Source organism: Pan paniscus, chromosome 9 (genome assembly GCF_029289425.2).
Source record: "Pan paniscus chromosome 9, NHGRI_mPanPan1-v2.0_pri, whole genome shotgun sequence".
Lineage (NCBI taxonomy): Eukaryota > Metazoa > Chordata > Mammalia > Primates > Hominidae > Pan > Pan paniscus.
In genome coordinates, this window is record NC_073258.2 from 48,142,966 (window position 1) to 48,161,612 (window position 18,647).

Below are 18,647 nucleotides of genomic sequence, written 5' to 3' on the forward strand. Positions count from 1 at the left end.
TCTATTTTAGGCAGGGAAAGAGAGGAAAGAGGTGTTAAATCTGCATGCCATGGGTAGGTATGGTGAGAAGGAGAAAGCAGGTAAGCAGGACAGTTCAACTGCCACCAAGTACAAGGCACCACCTGGTATCCATGAGGGCTGAGGTCACTTCACTCCAACAAGGGTGACCTACTCAATGGAAAAGAAGACTGGCTCCTTGCCTGGGAGAAGCCTCTGTCCCCCTGCTGCAAATACAACCCTCTTTCCCACTTGGACAGGCCGGGCTGGGCAGTACTTACTTCCAATACTTGTCTCTAGAAAGCCCGCTTCCTCACACTGGTCAGGAAAACCGGGAAATGCAATCAGCATGGTGTGGAAGAAAGAGCGAGGGAGGGCCGTATGGATGGGCCCACTCGCTCAGGTGACTAGGAAGAATCACACGAGGGGACCTGGTCTGTGTCTGCTCAGTGTCAGGTGAGGCGCTACGCTCCCCCCACACACTGTCAGGAATACGCAGGGCCGTGGCTACACTGTTGTAGCTGTTACTTATTCAGCCTGAAGACTGAAAATCCTCTCTCTGATTAAAGCCAAGAGGATGTTACAGAGCTTGGGTAAGGCACCACCTACCAACTGGCCGCCTGTACCTGAGGTCTGAACTCTAACTGGATGGCAAACTGCATTTGCCCAAGTTAATCACGTTAATAAACAGAAGGACCCGAAACAGCCTGGGGCCCACACGTACTGTTACGTATATTGGAAAGGCCTAGGTCTCTGCACCTATGTATCGACTGCTGAAGGCATGAGGTTTACTTACACTTATGGAATTGCTGAGCTGTTTCACCTTTTGCTCTAGTTGTTCTCGTTCTTGTTTTAAATCTGAACTCCATTTAAGTAACTTCTGTTTCTCCTCTTCTTTTGCTAAAAAAAAAAAGGAACAGTTTTTGACAATTAATTCTTTGAAATGTCCTCTGTGCTCAGAATGCCTGCCAAAGAAGGTATTTTCCCCAGAGCTCCCATGAGTCCTACAACCCAGTGCAGAGAATCTGCCCACCTGGACTTTTCCTTTTTCTGTGTACAGTATGCTAAAACTGTCGGTGGCTTGGGTCTGGCTTTACATAAATGAGATACCACATCTCATTTTCTTCCCCCAAGAAGTGCTACAGGCCAGGCATGATGGCTCATGCCTGTACTCCTAGGACTTTGGGAGGCCAAGGCAGGTGAATCACTTGAGCCCAGGAGTTCGAGACCAGCCTGGGTGACATGGCGAAACCTGTCTCCACCAAAAAATACTAAAGTTAACTGGTCATGGTAGTACACACCTATAGTCTCAGCTATTTGGGAGGCTGAGGTAGGAGGATCGACTGGGCCCAGGAGGAGGAAGCTGTGATCATGCCACAACACCCGAGCCTGGGTTGATACAGTGAGACCTTGTCTCAAAAAATAAATGAATAATAATAATAATAAATGCTACAGAAGTTTTCCACTTTATCCAATAAAAAGTTTTCATTTGCTTTGTTTCCTCCAATAGTTAAGGGCAAAAGGTTTTCATTTTTAAATTTAAATTCCCTTTTGAGAATAAAACAAATACTGCCAGTATTTTTTTCAAACAAGGGGAAGCTTACAAAAAAGTGGGTATGGATAACTCCTTACCTGCTTTGTAGGCAATATAGGAATGAACAATTGCTAAAGTTCCAGGCCATGGAATTGCTTCTTCCTTCTTCAGCATCTGAAAAGATTTTTAGAATTTTACCTTGAGAAGGAGGTTTAAACACACATCCTCTATGTAACAGCTAGCAGTGGTATCTGTGGCTACTGGCAGATAAAATCCAGGAAGGATTTATGGTAGCAGTGTTGCAAAACCCTGGTCTATAGTTTCTGGACTAAAAAGTTCCAAATATCAGCTTAGGAGAATCAAGTTCAAGGCAGGAAGAGCCAGGACACTTGAGCCCAGGCTTAGAAGGAGCTGGGACTTGGCTGAGCACTCCTATCTTTTCACACACGCCACATGACGCCCAACCACTCCCGACAGCTAGAACCACCAACACAAAAGCTGCACATCAGCATGACGGCAGCAGCCACTGGCAGTTTCGTCCTTGACCTGACATGGGCTGCCTGTCTCAATTTTAGATTTCGATGTCCCTCAAAGACAGCCTGACCAAGAAAATTAAATATTAGTTCCAAATACTAAAGTATAATCTAGACCCTATGTCAAAAATCGTCAGAAGGTCACAAAGCAGCATCAGGAGGAGGACAGTGAGAGAAGTGTTCCGCTGCACCACAGGCTGCAGGATGAGGACAATATTACAAGGGAAAACCAGAATTTGTTCAAAGCAGGATTCCAAGGAACTGAGCAGAATCCCAGTACTTGCTGAGCTATTGGGCTTGCTTATTTATTATTTATACTTTGCCTACCTCTAAAAAAGACTTGAGACAGCTTATAATAAAATCATAAAGACATAAATATACATGCATAGTTGAGAAAAGGCAACCAGAAACCAAAGAGAGAAGGAGGGAGGCTAGGACAGTTACTAATATGTTTGCCTTTTAAGTCTATAAAATATCGACAGCACTTTACACTTAGTTCTCTGAGCCTGATATAACAAAATAGGTTAAAAGTGAAATGGGTGTTGTTTTATTAGTAGTAGTATTTTTTTGAGACAGAGTCTTGCTCTTGTCACCCAGGCTGGAGTGCAGTGGTGTGACCTCCGCTCACTGCAGCCTCCACCTCCTGGGTTCAAGCGATTCTCCTGCCTCAGCTTCCCAAGTAGCTGGGATTACAGGCGCCTGCCACCATGCCCAGCTAATTTTTATATTTTTAGTAGAGATGGGGTTTCGCCATGTTGGCCAGGCTGGTCTTGAACTCCTGACCTTAGGTGACCTGCCCGCCTTGGCCTCCCAAAGTGCTGAGATTACAGGCCTGAGTCACCACGCCTGGCCCAGGGTGTTATTTTAATTAATTAACTGGGCAATTTCCCTTAATTTTATTCCCAAAGAAGAGTTTTAAAACCATATACTTGGTCTGGACCATTCCTAGAGAATGAGGCACACTGGACTTTAAAGGGTCTTGACTTTTAAAGAGAAGACAAGTCATTTCAAATACAAGGAAGCATCTATCCAGCTCAGTAATATGGCAGAGGGCTTCTGAGGGAATGAAGGCCATGCGCCTGCGTGCTGTGTCATAAACAGGGAAGATGCAGCCCGGAGACGGACTGGGAGAGAGAAGAGACTGCCATTTCCCCGGGAAAGGAATTCCTCCTGATGGCCGTGTCTTTGTCCTCCTCGGCCCCTCCCCTGTTGGACCCACCCACAGTACCTGGTCCTGACATCTGGGACAGATCCACATGCCCTTGGGAATTGTTTTCAGAGGGGGGTCTAAGCAGTCCAAATGATATACACGGGAACATGTGTCGCACATCAGTAACTGGCCACTTTTTCTGCAAACGCTGCAAAAATCCTCATGAATATCACCCTATAAAGTTGAGAGGAAAGGTAAGAAAAAGGACAAAAAAGGTAAAATTTTAATGTTAACATGCACATTCTAGATGCATATAAATGTTTTAGGACAATCAGCTGCCTCGTTCCAGGAGTACTCAAGAGAAGCAGGAATCACCAATAGCACATGCCCCTACTCACTCCACATAGCTAAGGCTCCCTGGGTGGGGACAGTACAATAGTCCCCCCTTATCCTTGGGGAATATGTTCCAAGACCCCTAGTGGATGCCTGAAACCTCCGTACTGAACCCTATATATATGTTTTTCTATACACGCAGACCCACAATAAAGTTTAATTTATAAATTAGGCACAATAAGAGATTAACAACAGTGACTAAGAAAACAGAACAATTATAACGATATACTGTAATAAAAGATGGGAATGAGGTCTATCTTCTTTTTTCTTTCTCAAAACATCTTAATATTTTCAGACTGCAGTTGACTATGTGTAACTGAAACAATAAGAAGTGAAACTTCAGATAAGGGGGAGACTAGTGTATTCTTTTTTTTTTTTTTTGAGACACAGTCTCGCTCTGTCACCCAGGCTGGAGTGCAGTGGCGCGATCTCGGCTCACTGCAAGCTCCGCCTCCCAGGTTCACGCCATTCTCCTGCCTCAGCCTCCAGAGTAGCTGGGACCACAGGCGCCTGCCACCACCCCCGACTAATTTTTTGTATTTTTAGTAGAGACGGGGTTTCACGTGTTAGCCAGGATGGTCTCGATCTCCTGACCTGGCTATCTGCCTGCCTCAGCCTCCCAAAGTGCTGGGATTACAGGCGTGAGCCACTGCACCCGGCCGGGACTACTGTATTCTTAAAGTTTACAGGAGAGGTCTATAGTCGCCTAGGCCAAAATTAACATTATAGGCGATACCTAAGAGTTTTATTATGTTTTGGTAGAGGACAACCTACATATCATAAATCTTACAGGTACGGAAATCCATTCATCAAAGTGTTTCACAATATGATACAAACAATTCTCATCACCTATCAATTCTAGGGGGAGTTTAGAAGGACTGGGAAAGAAGACAGACAAATATTGGAGTTTTCCTGAATTTGCTTGCTCAAGAAGAAAAAAATACAGTGAAAGTTCAAATGGGAAAATATTAAGTCAGAAACAAATTAAATTCATATGCGAGTTCTTTCTAAAATGAAGAATTTAAAAAGCCAAAGCAACAGCTGACAATGTTCTCCTAAAACCAGTATTTTGTGTTTGCTGTTCAATGGGCCATTCTATTCTGGGAGGCTTTATCCCTATAAAAACTTCACCAGCTGGAAAAAGACGAGCAGCCCCAGTCTGTTCTGCTGGTCCTGTCTCTCTACCACCCCCATCACAGTGATAGTGTTAGGACTCAGGTAAGTCTGCTGGAGCCTCTGAACAGAAGGCACCATCAGAATAAAGCAGATCTACTTAAAATTGGAAGAGGAGAACATAGCCCAAAAAAAAAAAAAAAAAAAAGAGCTATTAAAGAGGTCTTTTCCAGAGAGTCAATGCCTAGCTCATTCTCTGGATGGTATTAAATCCACTGATAAGAACACCAGGGAAGGGAAGACTGAAGGGAAGTGCTAGAGGTGACCCAGCAAGTCAAGCCAATGTGCTGCTGTGGATTTCCTGGCTATTCTGCCAGAAGGTCTAATACAGAAATTGTGCACAGGAAGCAATAATAGAGAGGAATGTGAATCCTTCCTTTCTATGATGTAATCCCTCCACCACCACCAGTGAAGGAACACATCGTCATGGACCTACAATTTCACTCCAAGGGAAACCTGCTCTGTAATCCACTAGGGTATCTGGCAGCCCAGAAAAGAGGCTACACAAGTTTTAAGATACATCATAGTGTGGATGGATTTTAATCTTTTTCTTTTTTTTTTTTTTAGACGGAGTCTCTTGCTCTGTTGCCCAGGCTGGAGGGCAGTGGCGTGATCTCGGCTCACTGCAACCTCTGCCTCCTGGATTCAAGCGATTCTCCTGCCTCAGACTCCTGAGTAGCTGGGATTACAGGCGTCCACCACCACGCCTGACTAACTTTTATATTTTTAGTAGAAACAGGGTTTCACCATGTTGGTCAGGCTGGTCTCGAACTCCTGACCTCATGATCTGCCCACCTCGGCCTCCCAAAGTGCTGGGATTACAGGTGTGAGCCACTGCGCCTGGCAGATTTTAATGTTTCTTAGTAGGAAAATGTGACCACTGGACAGTAAAAAAGATAACATATGTTCTAAAATATTACATGTGAATGTAGCCTAATAGTTTAACTTCTAGGCACCAAAAGAGGTAAGGTTTCATCCCTAGATTAACTATGATTTTCTTCCTTCATTATTAAAATCAGGCTGAGGGCTACTCTTTTCCTCTAGAGGGTCAGCCTTTCTTGAACCTTATCCCTAAGTGGTGAGTCTGCGTCTTTAGAAAGTTTATTTAAAATGTGTGATTTTAGAGACTGTTTTATGTGAACTACAGAAAAAATTATCAGTGATGGAGTGAATGAGACAAACTGGGCATCTTATTCAGAGGGACTTGGGATAAACGAAGAGGCGTTCACTTTCCTTTGCTCCTGAGCAAGGAGCACATCAAGAAACAGAAGGCAGAAAGACAGAAAATAAAAATTAAATAATTTATTTAAGTTCCCAAAGGAAACTTCCTATCTGGTGTATATACCCTATAATTTTTGGTGTTAAGATCCCTTTTCACTCTTAAAGTTACTGAGGATCCCAGAGAGCTTTTATATGAGTTATATCTATTAATATTTACTGTTAATAGCAGTTAAAAAACAATTTTTTTTGAGGCCGGGTCTGGCTCTGTCACCCAGGCTGGAGTGCAGTGCTGTGATCTTGGCTTACTGCAGCCTCGACCTCCCAGGCTCAGGTAATCCTCCCACCTCAGCCTCCCAAGTAGCTGGGACTACAAGTGCATACCACCATGCCCGGCTAATTTTTTTATTTTTTGTAGAGATGGGGGTCTCCCTTTATTACCCAGCCTGGTAAAAACTTTCAATTCTGAATTACAGAACCATGAAAAATTACAAACAAAGCATATTCAAACATTTTTAAACTCCAAAACACAGAGGTACACATTCAATTAGCTGCCAGAGTGACATCATCACACATCATGCAATATCTGGTAAACCCCACTGTTCGGTCTTGAGAGAATGAGAATGAAAATGGCAAATGATGGTTTAGTATCATTATGAAAATAGTTTTGATTTTATGACTCCCTGAAAGAGTCTCGGGGACTCCCAGACTACACTTTGAGAACTGCTGCCCATAGAAATGAATATAAAATGCCAAAACATTTTACCCATACAGAACCGGCTCTTTGCCTAAAAAGAGCAGAGGAAGTCCTACGGAGGCACCATGCCAGGTCAAAATGCTTAGGCTTTGATGACTGACCAAATTATTACTATAAACCAGACAGTAGGTAAGTTGAAAAACAGCTGGCCCATGATGCTTTGCTAGGCGCTGAGGACGTATGTTTTTAGGAAGCACTCTGGCAATACCAACTGCAATTTCATCATGTGCTAAACAATTTTTATAATTATGTTAACATATCTTCCCTTCTCATAAAAATGATGATAGTGGCAACACGGTACATCCAGAGGATTAGTGTCTGGTAGGTTTTGTATTATACCAAGTCCCTCAAAATGGTTATTGATCCCTAGAAATGCCTGCCTCTCAAGTGTTATTGTTTAATTAATGTTGTTGGAACTTATGCTACCCAGCAGCAAACATACAGAGACCTGTGTGTTGATTTTAATCACTGCCACTACTGGGATACTGTAAAAGGAGAAGTCAAAATTATCTTAAAAATACCTTCTGCTGAGTTTAACTTAGGGAGTTCTTTAGAAAAGCTTTCTTTTACCTGTAGATTTCTGAAAAGAAAAAGAATGTTTCAATTTAAAAAAAAACCTGGCAGAAGCTCTTAGTTTGTGAGTTGATGAGTGGATCCTTTGGGTTCAATCTTTCAAAGAAAACCATAATCCCAATTGACCCAAAAAATACAACAAAAACAACACTGTTTAGGAGAGAGACTCACATGCAGAACCACAAAATCATCTGTTCCCTAGCATTTGTGTACCACCCTAGAGGGAGAGCTCTACCAAGAGGCCAATGAGCTGGTGATCCTTTGGCAATACTTCAACTGAGAAAAAGTTGGGATAATCTTTGGCGCTAGCAAACAAGATTTCTGAGAGAGACCCTGCTGCTCATTAACAGGAGAGTTAGGAAACCTGTGTCAATTATTAATGCCAAAAGTCAGGAAAGCGAGACAAAATGCTGAATCTTTAGAGAATGATGAATCTGTAACCACCAGCGACGTCTAAGGAAGGAAACAAGGAAACCTGTCAAGAGAACAGAATTCTTCTATGACCCTAGTCCTCCAAAGCTAACACTTTCTTTGTTACCTCTGGAATTTTAACTCAGAATATTCATATGGTATTCTGCTGCTCCTTGGAGAGGGGTGTGCCACTAGTAGGTTCTGAGAACCTTCAAGTTCAAGGGACATTTTATCTTAGGATGGTCAATGACAAGCTCTGTAATTCACCAAATAACTGGAACATGTGTGAAATGAAACTCTTTATTTCCCTCCTCAGATCTGCTCCTCTCTTAATCTTTAGTAAATGGAAGCTTCATCTTTCTAGTCATTTAGGCCAAAAACTTTGGTTTTCTCCTTGACCATTCTTTTTCTCATAACCTATATTCAATCCTGATGGCTCTTCAAAATATATGCAGATGTGATCACTTTTCTCCATCTCTGCTTCTTCCAAGCTATCATCATCATCTTTCTTTCCTTTTTTTTTTTTTGAGACAGGGTCTTGTTCTGTCACCCAGGCCGGAGTGCAGTGGCGCAATCATGGCTCACTGCAGCCTCAGCCTCCCATGCTCAAGTGATCCTCCCACCTCAGCCTTGCAAGCAGCTGTGACTAAAGGGGCACACCAGTATGCCCAGCTAATTTTTGTATATTTAGTAGAGACGGGGTTTCACTATGTTGCCATCACACCTGGCTAATTTTTTAATGTTTTGTAGAGACAGGGGTCTTGCCATGTTGTCCAGGCTGGTCTTGAACTCCTGGGCTCAAGCAATCCGCCCACCTCAGCCTCCCAAAGTGTTGGGATTTACAGGCGTGAGCCACTGTGCGTGCCCATCATCATCTCTTGCCTGGACAACTGCAAAAGCCTCCTAACTGGTCTTCCTGCTTCCATCCTATTTTCCCTATAGGCCCTTTTCTTCTGCATATTTTAGACACAGTGATCCTTTTTAAAATCCAAGTTGATTTCGCATACATCTTAAAAATAATAAGTGCAAGCAATAATCATTAAAGGATGCTATCATTAGATAACAGTTTGTTGGGAAACTGGATATTCATACAGACTCAAAGCTATCTCCACCACAGGAAAAAGGCACATTTACAGGTGGAAAAATCTGATAGAAACTATCTTAGGAGATGAAAGTTAACATCACCAACAACAGAAGAGACTGACAACACGTGCCCCCTGCTGTGATGCCCTGATAATGACCCATCGTCACTTATTAGTGCTCCTGCAAAAATGCATACCCTGAATCTACTGCTGAGAAAAAAAATCAGACAATCCAAATGGAGAGGCATTCTACAGAAGAACTGGCTATCTTTTTTAAAACGTCAATGTTATGAAAGACAAAGACTGAGAAACTCTTCCAAAATAAAGGATTACCAAACAGACAATATCATGACAATAAATGTCAAGAGTAATCTTGAATTGGACCCTGAAGCAGGAAAAACAAAGTGTCACAAAAGTAAGTAAGGGACAAATGGAGCAATCTGAATTGGACTGTATATTTTATATAGTAATATTTTATTAGTGTTAAATTTCCTCAATTTGATAAATGCATTGTACCTACATAAGAGAGTATCTTTGCTCTTATGAGATATATAGCAAAATATTTTAGGGTGAAGATTCATGAAGTCTGCAACTTCTTGTTACCTTGTTCCCCTAAAATAAGTGTGTATGGTAGGTGAGAAGCATAGGCAAAATGTTAACAACTGATGAATCAATGTGAAGGATATACATTGGTTCTTTGTACCATTATTGTAACTTTTCTGTAGGTTTGAAAATTTTCAAAATAAATACTGAAAAATTATGTCACTCCTCTGCCCAAAACCCTGTAATGGTCTCCCATTTTACTGAGAACGAAAGCCACAAAGCCCTGCGCAACTGGCCCAGCCACTTCTGAGGCCTCATTTCCCACCACCCTGGCCAGCTTGCTCTGCCCCCGCTATCCTGGCCCTCTTGCTTTTCTTTCAAGATGCCATGTACACTCCCACCTCAGGGCTTTGCACTGCTGTTCCCTCTGCCTGGCAGGCTCTTCCCCCAGATCCTCCCGAGGCTTCACCACTCTTCATAAACATCAGCCTCCTGCCAGTATGCTATATGCCCTTAAATCCATTCCATTTTTGATTTCTTTTTAGAGATGGAGTCTCACTCTTGTCACCCAGGCTGGAGTGCAGTGGCACAATCTCTGCTCACTGCAACCTCCGCCTCCTGGGTTCCAGGGATTCTCCTGCCTCAGCCTCCAGAGTAACTGGGATTACAGGAGCACGCCATGCCCAGCTAATTTTTGTGTTTTTGTAGAGACCAGGTTTTGCCATGTTGGCCAGGCTGGTCTTGAACTCCTGACTTCAGATGATCTGCCTGCCTCGGCCTCCCAAAGTGTTGGGATTACAGGCATAAGCCACCATGCCCGGCCCCATTTTTCTTCATAGCACTTATCATTACCTGACATTATATATTCACTTTCTTATTATCTGCCTCTTCAGATGAGCTCCTTGAGGACAGGGAGTTGGTTTTGTTCCCTGCTGTATCCCCAGCCTCAAGAATAGCACTTGCTCAGCAGAGTAGCGCTCAGTGAGTATCTGCTGAGTGAATTCTGAGCTTTGTTGAGGTTCATTTAAACATTTAGAGCACTAGTTCACATTCCTGCAGTTTGTGGGTGAAGGGCTACTAAGTATTTGACAGTTTTTCCGGAACCTGTTTCTGATCAACTCTGCTCTAAAGAGCAGAGTTTCTGCTCAACAGTTTCTGATCAACAGTTGCTCTAAAGAAAACTTTCCACTTTTGGAATTGTATTTGAAGCAGCAAACAAGGGCTGCTGGGGGACTGTATGTCTTGTTCATTTTCCCCACTCCCAAAACACTGATGATAGAAACCTGCACACCTCTCAACTGTATGAGCTGATCTCCCCACCCCATCTGTTTTCTGAGAACTCATTCACAGTAGATCAAATTCAGACTCTGAAGGCTGGCTGAGTTCCATGAGGTTATATTTAACATGTTTCTCAAGGACATGGAAGGCCTGGAAACTCAGAAGAAAGCTGCCTTACATGGCATAAAAAGCATTCTATAGTGTTTAATTGCTGTTCCAGGGTTAGTCAAGAAGGTGCAAGTCAATAAGGAGACAACATATGATAACGCTTTTCCCAATTTAAGCTCTCAGAAAGACAGTGTGCTTTTCCCAAGTTACTTACGTCTGTGGAGGTGGGGCTGGGCAGGGACACAGGCTGAACAGGTGCAGGGAAAGTGAATGTGGTCTCTGTCTTTTCATTTTCAGGGGAGTCAGGATGACTGGATTGGGGGGATGTTGGGGTAAGGGCTCCAAACCCCAGCACTGCATTGTATTTTGGAGGACGACCTATATACCAAGAGAAGGGAACAAAAGGGAAAAAGGGGGAGGGAAAGAGAGGGGGAAAATGATCTTACATACCTTTGGCCAGTGTTCCTCATTGGCTAGCATGGAAAAGGAAGTGAGGTAGCAGACAGAAGGTTAATTCAACAGTCCCAAAGGAAGGAAGAGAAGCAAAGATTTAAATGTCATTAGAAACAACTATATGACTCTCAAGAGAAGGGAGGATAAGAGAGCTCTGGAGAATGACAGAAGGTGCTGGCTTATGTAGAAAGACCTCACCTTGGGCAGATTGTGGTGAAGTTCCTGGACTATTGCAATTTGAGATTTCTAGTGCAAGAACCAAGATGTCAAAGCCCAGTGGGAGCCAGGGCCAGGAATGAGTTTATTTTATTTATTTATTTTTTGAGACGGAATCTCGCTCTGTCACCCAGGCTGGAGTGCTGTGGCACGATCTCGGCTCACTGCAACCTCCGCCTCCCGGGTTCAAGCCATTCTCCTGCCTCAGCCTCCCACGTAGCTGGGACAACAGGCGTGTGCCCAGCTAATTTTTTGTATTTTTAGCAGGGACGGGGTTTCATCGTGTTAGCCAGGATGGTCTCGATCTCCTGACCTCATGATCCGCCCATCTTGGCCTCCCAAAGTGCTGGGATTACAGGTGTGAGCCACCGCACCCGGCCGAATTTATTATTTTTTCATATCTTGCATACTGTTCTCTAAGGTTTCTCTGCAATCAGCATTCTCACAATACTATTAATGATTCTCAGTTCCCACAAACTGATTTATTTAGGATTTCTGCTTTTCCTTCTCTATTCTGTCTGCATTTTATGAGGGTGGAGACCGGCAAAGCAAGGAGGCAAAATTCAAGTTAACTATTCTTATCCCTTGCTTTTAGAGCTATTGAGAGGCATGTTCTGGGAGTAGCTGAAACCTAAGAGCTTAAAAGATGCTCTGGGCTTAGCAATTAATGTTTAAGTATTTCTGTCCCTGGATACCCTCCCCAGTTGACTGGCAGCTGTCTCCCCTACTTTACATGACAAACATCCTGATAAACTACATCTCTAAAAATTGGGGCTGTTTAAAAGTCTCAGGAAAGGCCCTCCCATCAGCACTCCTAACTGAGAGACCTGATTTGTGTAAGAGCATTTTGACTCAAACTTCAAGGCTACAAAGGAACTTAAATGAGCCCTGTGGGTACAGAAAGTCTAGGTCAGCCACTCTTGCCTTACCACATATCTAAGTCAGGGCCCTTGTCTTCTAGGGGCAAGGTCATTGCTTCTAAGCTATGAGTGATCAAAAGTATATGCCCAACACACCAAAGGAAAAAAAAGGGCCAGAGAGGTACGAAACTGCCTATAAGCACTGGTAAATGGTATGTAGGATCATGACTTTGCCAACAGTTATCATTTATATTAGGATTATGCACAAGAGTCATGATTCTGTCAGATGTTACAAAAATATTACCTCTCTGTGTTAAATTGGTGATGCCTATAGTACAAAGACAGATCGTACTGGTTTATCTTTTCTAGGGAGTTCAGTGCTGCTGGAAGGGGAAGAACAAGATGAATGCTCTCTTGTTTACCCACAAAAGGCATATCCTAGGCACTGTGGATGCAGGCTTTTATCCTCTGACCTTAGCAAGAGATGCCAAGGTCCTTCTGGCTCATTTAACCCCTGTCCTCTTAGCAGATACTGCCCACTATCAGGCCAATTATTGTGGCTTCTGGCTGGGGGGGCTCCTTTCCGAGAACGGCATCAGGGGTCACTAAAAAAATCACCAAGCACAAAACAAAACAAAACAAAAATAACTTAGAGTACTGGTTACTGTGGCCCAGGAATCAATATAAAGCCATGACTTAGGGTTTCCCATCTAAATATTTTTGAGTACTTGAAGGACAGGACTGATGAAACATTAGAATGGGTTACTAAGGGTGGGTATATCTCTTTTGTGGAGAGGGAATGGTAATAGTGTAGTCCTGCCTAAGGCAGACAAAGGGTCAGGATTACCTCCTGAGCTTCCAGTAGCTCTGAGACTGTGTGTGCACATGCAAAAATTAGTATGCTACTCCGCTCACTCTGCAACCTTTCTAGCCTGCAACTATAATTCAGGGACACATTACCATGTGGAGAAAAGGACCTTGGGATGTATTACTGACATCAAAGAAAAATTTCAGTACCTTGTTTATGAGCTCAAACCCTGAGCTGTTAAGACCTATTTAGACCTGCATGGTGAGAGACACTGCTGCTGCTACTGCTGTTTTTTCTGCTCTGCCTAAGAGTAAGATTCTGGAATGTCCATGGGAAGGTCTGAAATATGGGATTGGAGCTCTTTAGGAATCTGTTCTTTAGGGAGCCTGTTTTGAGAGTGACCTTTTCTTCCTTAGTTGGAGATGCCCTCTTCTCAAAGATTCTAAGTTCTCAAGTGTGGCTACCTCTTTCCTTCCTGGAAAGTCTGCAGCTCCAAGAAACTCAGCGTCACACTCTGGCCTTGCCGGCAGCAGGACAACCAAGACGCTATTAGGAACACCTTGGCAACGGCAGTGCTCTGTTCTGCTTAATGACTCTCAAATGCTTCCTTTTACATGGGGTTCTGTTCACTGTGCTATTCATGGATGGCCTGGCAGGCTTGGGGCAGAAATGCTACATTAAGCCATTCCCCTGAGTCAGCTTTGCCAGAATCCTAGTAAAGTCAGCTTTTGATTCAGCATACAGAACTCTAATAAGAAATCTCATTCTCTTTTCTCTCCCATTCTCAGAGAACAACAACAAAACTATTTTCAAAGGATAGAGGAGTTAGGTCCTATAATGATGGGAGGAGGGAAGGGGAAGAAACACACACAGAAAGCAAAAGCAACAGCAGCAAGGGAGAGATACAAAAAGGTCCTCACCTCTCTTCCGGGTCCCAGGGTGCATTGTGCTGTTTAGGTATGTCACTGCACTCTTCTTACGCTTTGAGGATTGAAGGAGGAAAGGTGACTGTTGAGTAGTGTGGTTATTACTAATACTGGCACAAGCTAAAGACCAAGCATGGCATGACTGTCAACATGCCGACTAGTTAGTGCTAATCATCCTAAGGTCTCAGTGCTCAAAGGTTTTATTGTATGTACTTGGCTCTCAGAGACTCTCTCAGAGAAGTCTGCCTCTGTTGCCGATGACAGCTGTATTGAAGTCAGGATGAATTAAAATTTTAAGGTAGGCATGTATCTGCTGAAACTTAGGAGAAAAACCTAAGGGGTAAGCAGTGACTAATAAAAATGATAAGTCAAAAAAAATCTACCACTTCACAGAACTGGCCAAGTACAATCAGGGTGCTGCTCTTCAGCAGGTTTTCAGAGGGGAGGCACTGAACAGCTCATAAATAAAACTGGAACATGAGGGAAGGGCCAGATGCTGGCCAGTAATACCTCTGGCTCAAAGACTGCTCCACTGTAGACCGGATTTGCTGTTGTTCTTCTTTTTCGCTCTTGCCTCTTGCTTTGGATTTCTTGAGAGAAGAAAAGGTTTTGATTAGCAGAGAGGCATGGAGAACCTAAAAAACTTAACTTCATTGTTTTATCTATTGGTTTTCCCATAAGAAATCAGAATCAGGGACAAGTCTCTGTTTCACTGAAGCCTCAGCAGAGGCAAGCACACTACTGGAAGCAAATATGTAGGACCATCTACTCTCACCTGCAAGACCACGCTGTCCTACACGTGGTTCTCTGTTGAGAGTTTAACAATAGACAACACTTGTAAACAAGTTGTCCTGATTTTTAGACTGCTGTATATATAGGTCTGGATGAGCTTTATCCATAAGACTTAAACTGAGTAACCAAAGTTCATCATTCTTGAATTAAATAATCAGGACAGGTATAGCTTTGTAACTGTTGTCAACATTCTGATAACCTGGAGTGACCAGAAAATATAAAGGCTTATCAGAAGAGCACTTCGCTGTGCTGTTCAGAAAAAGAAGAGCTCCCCTAAATGAACAGAAGTCACCTGAATTTAGGCAACTGGGGAGGTTTTCCCAGGACAGTAGTGTGGATAATGATAGGAACATTAGACAGAGGGAAGGCAATTTTCCCACTAAAGGAAATAAAGTCCACACTGGCTGAATCATACTCTATTTGTGTTCCAATTTTCTATTCCAGGAATTCAATCAAACATCATTTTCAGGAACAAAGCTGTGGGCCAGAAAAAAAGGCAGTGCCAAGAATATCTTCTCTTACCTTCTAGATGGTCATGTGTTACCAACCCTAGAGACACCATGAAGGCAAGTTTCTGTGCCAGAGAAACAAAAGAAGAATATGCTTCAGTCTGGGTTCTCACAAAGCCAATTGCCAGTTCCTAGTAGGACATTAGGGAAAGCCAGCCCAATGGGCGGGTCTCATGAATACACAAGAGCAGGCATTCTCTAAGCAGCCATGGAGATCCTCTACAGCAGGGGTGTCCAAGCTCTTGGCTTCCTTCAATGTGGGCCACATTGGAAGAAGAAGAATTGTCTCGAGCCACACATAAAATACACTAACACTAATGATAGCTGATGAGCTTCAAAAAAAAAATCGCAAAAAAAACTCATGATGTTTTAAGGAAGTTTACGAATTTGTGTGGGGCCGCATTCAAAGCCATCCTGGGCCACAGGTTAGAAAGTTTGCTCTAGAGGCTCTCTGGTCTAACAGGGACAAAAGAGAAGGACTGGGGTCTACATCTTCTTTCTCAATGACAGAAATCAGTATCTTGTGTGATCCGAGTGACCCGCCCCACAGAAAAATCCTCTTAAAAAGAAGAGGATTTCATACTCACAAAACATGCAGAGAGTTTTAAAGAGCCTCCCATTTAACAAGCTCCAAATCCTGAGTGTTTCACTTGTCACGACTAGGTCAGTTTCTCACATTTATACTGCCACAATGCTAACTCACAGCTAAATGATTTTCAGGAATGACAGCAGGTGTTTCTGCTGAATACTATGATTTTTCAATCACACATGAACCTAAAAATTATGGAGCAATTTCTCTCTGAAGACCACTCTTAGGGCTCCATCAGAAACTAAGCTGGTCAAAATACTGGGCCCTGAAGATGGAACGTTAAGACTCTTCAAGCCAGAGAGGGAAACAAATTGATTTCTATTCTTTTCTTTGCTTGCATGTGGTCTGAAAAGTGTGTCTTCATTTTCTGTTGTACTACTGCATGCAGTTTCTAAATATGCCAAATAATACATTATCAATTTATTTCTCTGATGAATAAAGAACATCTTCAATTGTAAAAGACATACTCCTGTACAGTTATTTATACCACAATTTGATCTTTAAAAGTCCTGACATCTTATCCTCGATATTATGCTACTTTGGCCTGAAGTGATAGGTTCAGCCTATTTGAAAATAAACTTCTTCAGCAAGCCACTTGAGAACATAGAAATGTCATTTACTGGTAACTTCAGAGTCCTGAAGAAATGTTTTTATATTATTTCTTATTTCAAAAACTGAGATGGGCACCTATCCCCTTGACAGCCAGATTAGTCTGGTAAGAAAAAGCAGTCTTGGACTTTCCTGTTTTCTAAACTGTATGTTGAAATGACATACACTTTGTGGTTGCCAACTAACTACATTCCTAATTTTCACTATTCCTTAGAAATATAATCAAGATCAAGAGGCTTTCCCCTAACTGTTGTTCTTTTGATGAAGCAGTGTGTGGACTGATATTCAGATGCACCCTCTTTTAAGCAAGTAACAGCACCCTTATTGGCCACTCACACCCAAATCATCTTTGCCAGTTTAGATCAAGCTCATAAAATAATTAAGTGAAAAAAAATTTCCTCTCTTGTGGAATAATTTTTTTTTTTTTTTTTTGAGACGGAGTCTCACTCTGTCACCCAGGCTGCAATGCAGTGGCACAATCTTGGCTCACTGCAACCTCTGCCTCCTGGGTTCAAGCGATTCTCCAGCCTCAGCCTCCCGAGTACCTGGGACTATAGGCACGCGCCACTGCATCCAGCTAATTTTTGTATTTTTAGTAGAGACAGAGTTTCACCATTGGCCGGGCTGGTCTCAAACTCCTGACCTCAGGTGATCCGCCCGCCTCAGCCTCCCAAAGTGGTGGGATTACAGGCGTGAGCCACCGCGCCCAGCCTAAATTTTTGATGATAGAATAAAAAGCTGTCAAAAACTTTTACCTCATATATGTATCCCACATATGCCAAGAGCAATTAACTTTGTTTATGGCAGTGATTCTGTCCAACTAGAAGGTGAACTATATGCTACTACACATGATGGTACTTGCTTGCCCACACTGGGTCTAGCTCCATCACCTAGGCTGGAGTGCAGTGGCACCATCTCAGCTCGCTGCAACCTAGACCTCCCAGGCTCAAGTGATCCTCCCACCTCAGCCTCCTGGGTAGCTGGGACTACAGACATGTGCTGCCACACCTGGCTAATTTTGTTTATTTTTTGCAGAAACAAGGTCTCACTATGTTTGCCCGGGCTGGATCCTTCAGTTTCCTTTGATAGGGAAATTTTGCTCAATTTTTCCTTCTCAGAGCATAATACTTGTCATTAATTCTGTGGATGATTTCACAAGTTCCTCAGCAATTTTTGTGACTAGTACTTCTTTTTGGCTCAAGTTTTGGTCCTCTTTTTCAAGATAAAATTAAAAATTCATTCATTTCATATCAGAAAGAATTACATTTCGTACTTGTTTTAGGAAACCTGAACTGGCTCAATAAATCACTGCTTTAAAAAAATGGCATGAAGCTTTGATGGCTTTATGCCACTATTTCACATGGTTTCATTATGAAGAAAGCACTAAGGATAGGGGCAAGAGAATTACTGGCCAAATGAAATCTAACTGTCAGATATTCATCATCATATTACCTGTCTACATTTTCCATTTATAGCTGCTTATGCAAAAACATCAAACTGAAAAAATTTGCTTGTCTAAGGACATACAGATTCACATTCTACATTTTTATCAGGGTCTTCTTTGCTATTTATGTTTATAATTCTATCCTAAATTATAGTATAGATGTTACTATTTTCATCCCTACTTTTATGCTTCAATGGATTACTTCTGAGCTACTGATTCATTTGGGGTTTGGGGTTCTAATGTAATACAATGGTTGTAACAAAAACGCACACTTAATAACTGCAATTGATAATATAAATACACATTAGCTGAGTGAACTAGATATCTTATAAATGTTGGCTGAGACAAACAGAACACAGTAATGATTAGGAATGTAATGGGACAGCTGGGAAAATCATCGCTCATCTTAACATTTCAAATTTGTAACATGCATATGAAGAATAACATTTTAAAAAACTTTTCCTTTGATACAATCAAAATGCCTATGTACTAGTGCATGGACCCTCAAGACTACAGTCTAAGAATTCCACTCTAGACCAATCTGACTTGGCAATAACATTGCTGAATAATAAAAGTGCATAAGAAAATGAACATCGAGTTCATTTCATCATTCAGAGAGCAGGTGCCCCTCCTGGTACATGAGAATACACCATACACCATAGACTGAGACCTGCCTTTGGAAACATAGGCC

At 42.5% G+C, this 18,647-nt stretch overlaps 1 protein-coding gene across 50 annotated transcripts in view; it reads right to left on the reverse strand.

The window, feature by feature from the left end:
- The window catches only part of PHF21A (PHD finger protein 21A), a 191,697-nt gene that overhangs the window by 5,517 nt on the left and 167,533 nt on the right, over positions 1-18,647 (reverse strand). For 33 of the 50 annotated variants that reach the window (XM_055093604.2, XM_055093593.2, XM_024930769.4 and 30 more), the window contains 7 exons: positions 15,328-15,379; positions 14,524-14,603; positions 14,008-14,068; positions 10,965-11,128; positions 3,293-3,448; positions 1,630-1,705; positions 794-897 (listed from right to left, as the gene is read on the reverse strand). In XM_055093604.2, the coding sequence (XP_054949579.1) occupies positions 794-897; positions 1,630-1,705; positions 3,293-3,448; positions 10,965-11,128; positions 14,008-14,068; positions 14,524-14,603; positions 15,328-15,379 (693 nt within the window). Of the gene's footprint in view, positions 1-278; positions 405-793; positions 898-1,629; positions 1,706-3,292; positions 3,449-10,964; positions 11,129-11,200; positions 11,224-14,007; positions 14,069-14,523; positions 14,604-15,327; positions 15,380-18,647 lie in introns of all 50 variants that reach the window. The other 17 variants (XM_057299307.2, XM_057299309.2, XM_063608417.1 and 14 more) reach the window with 2 other exon arrangements.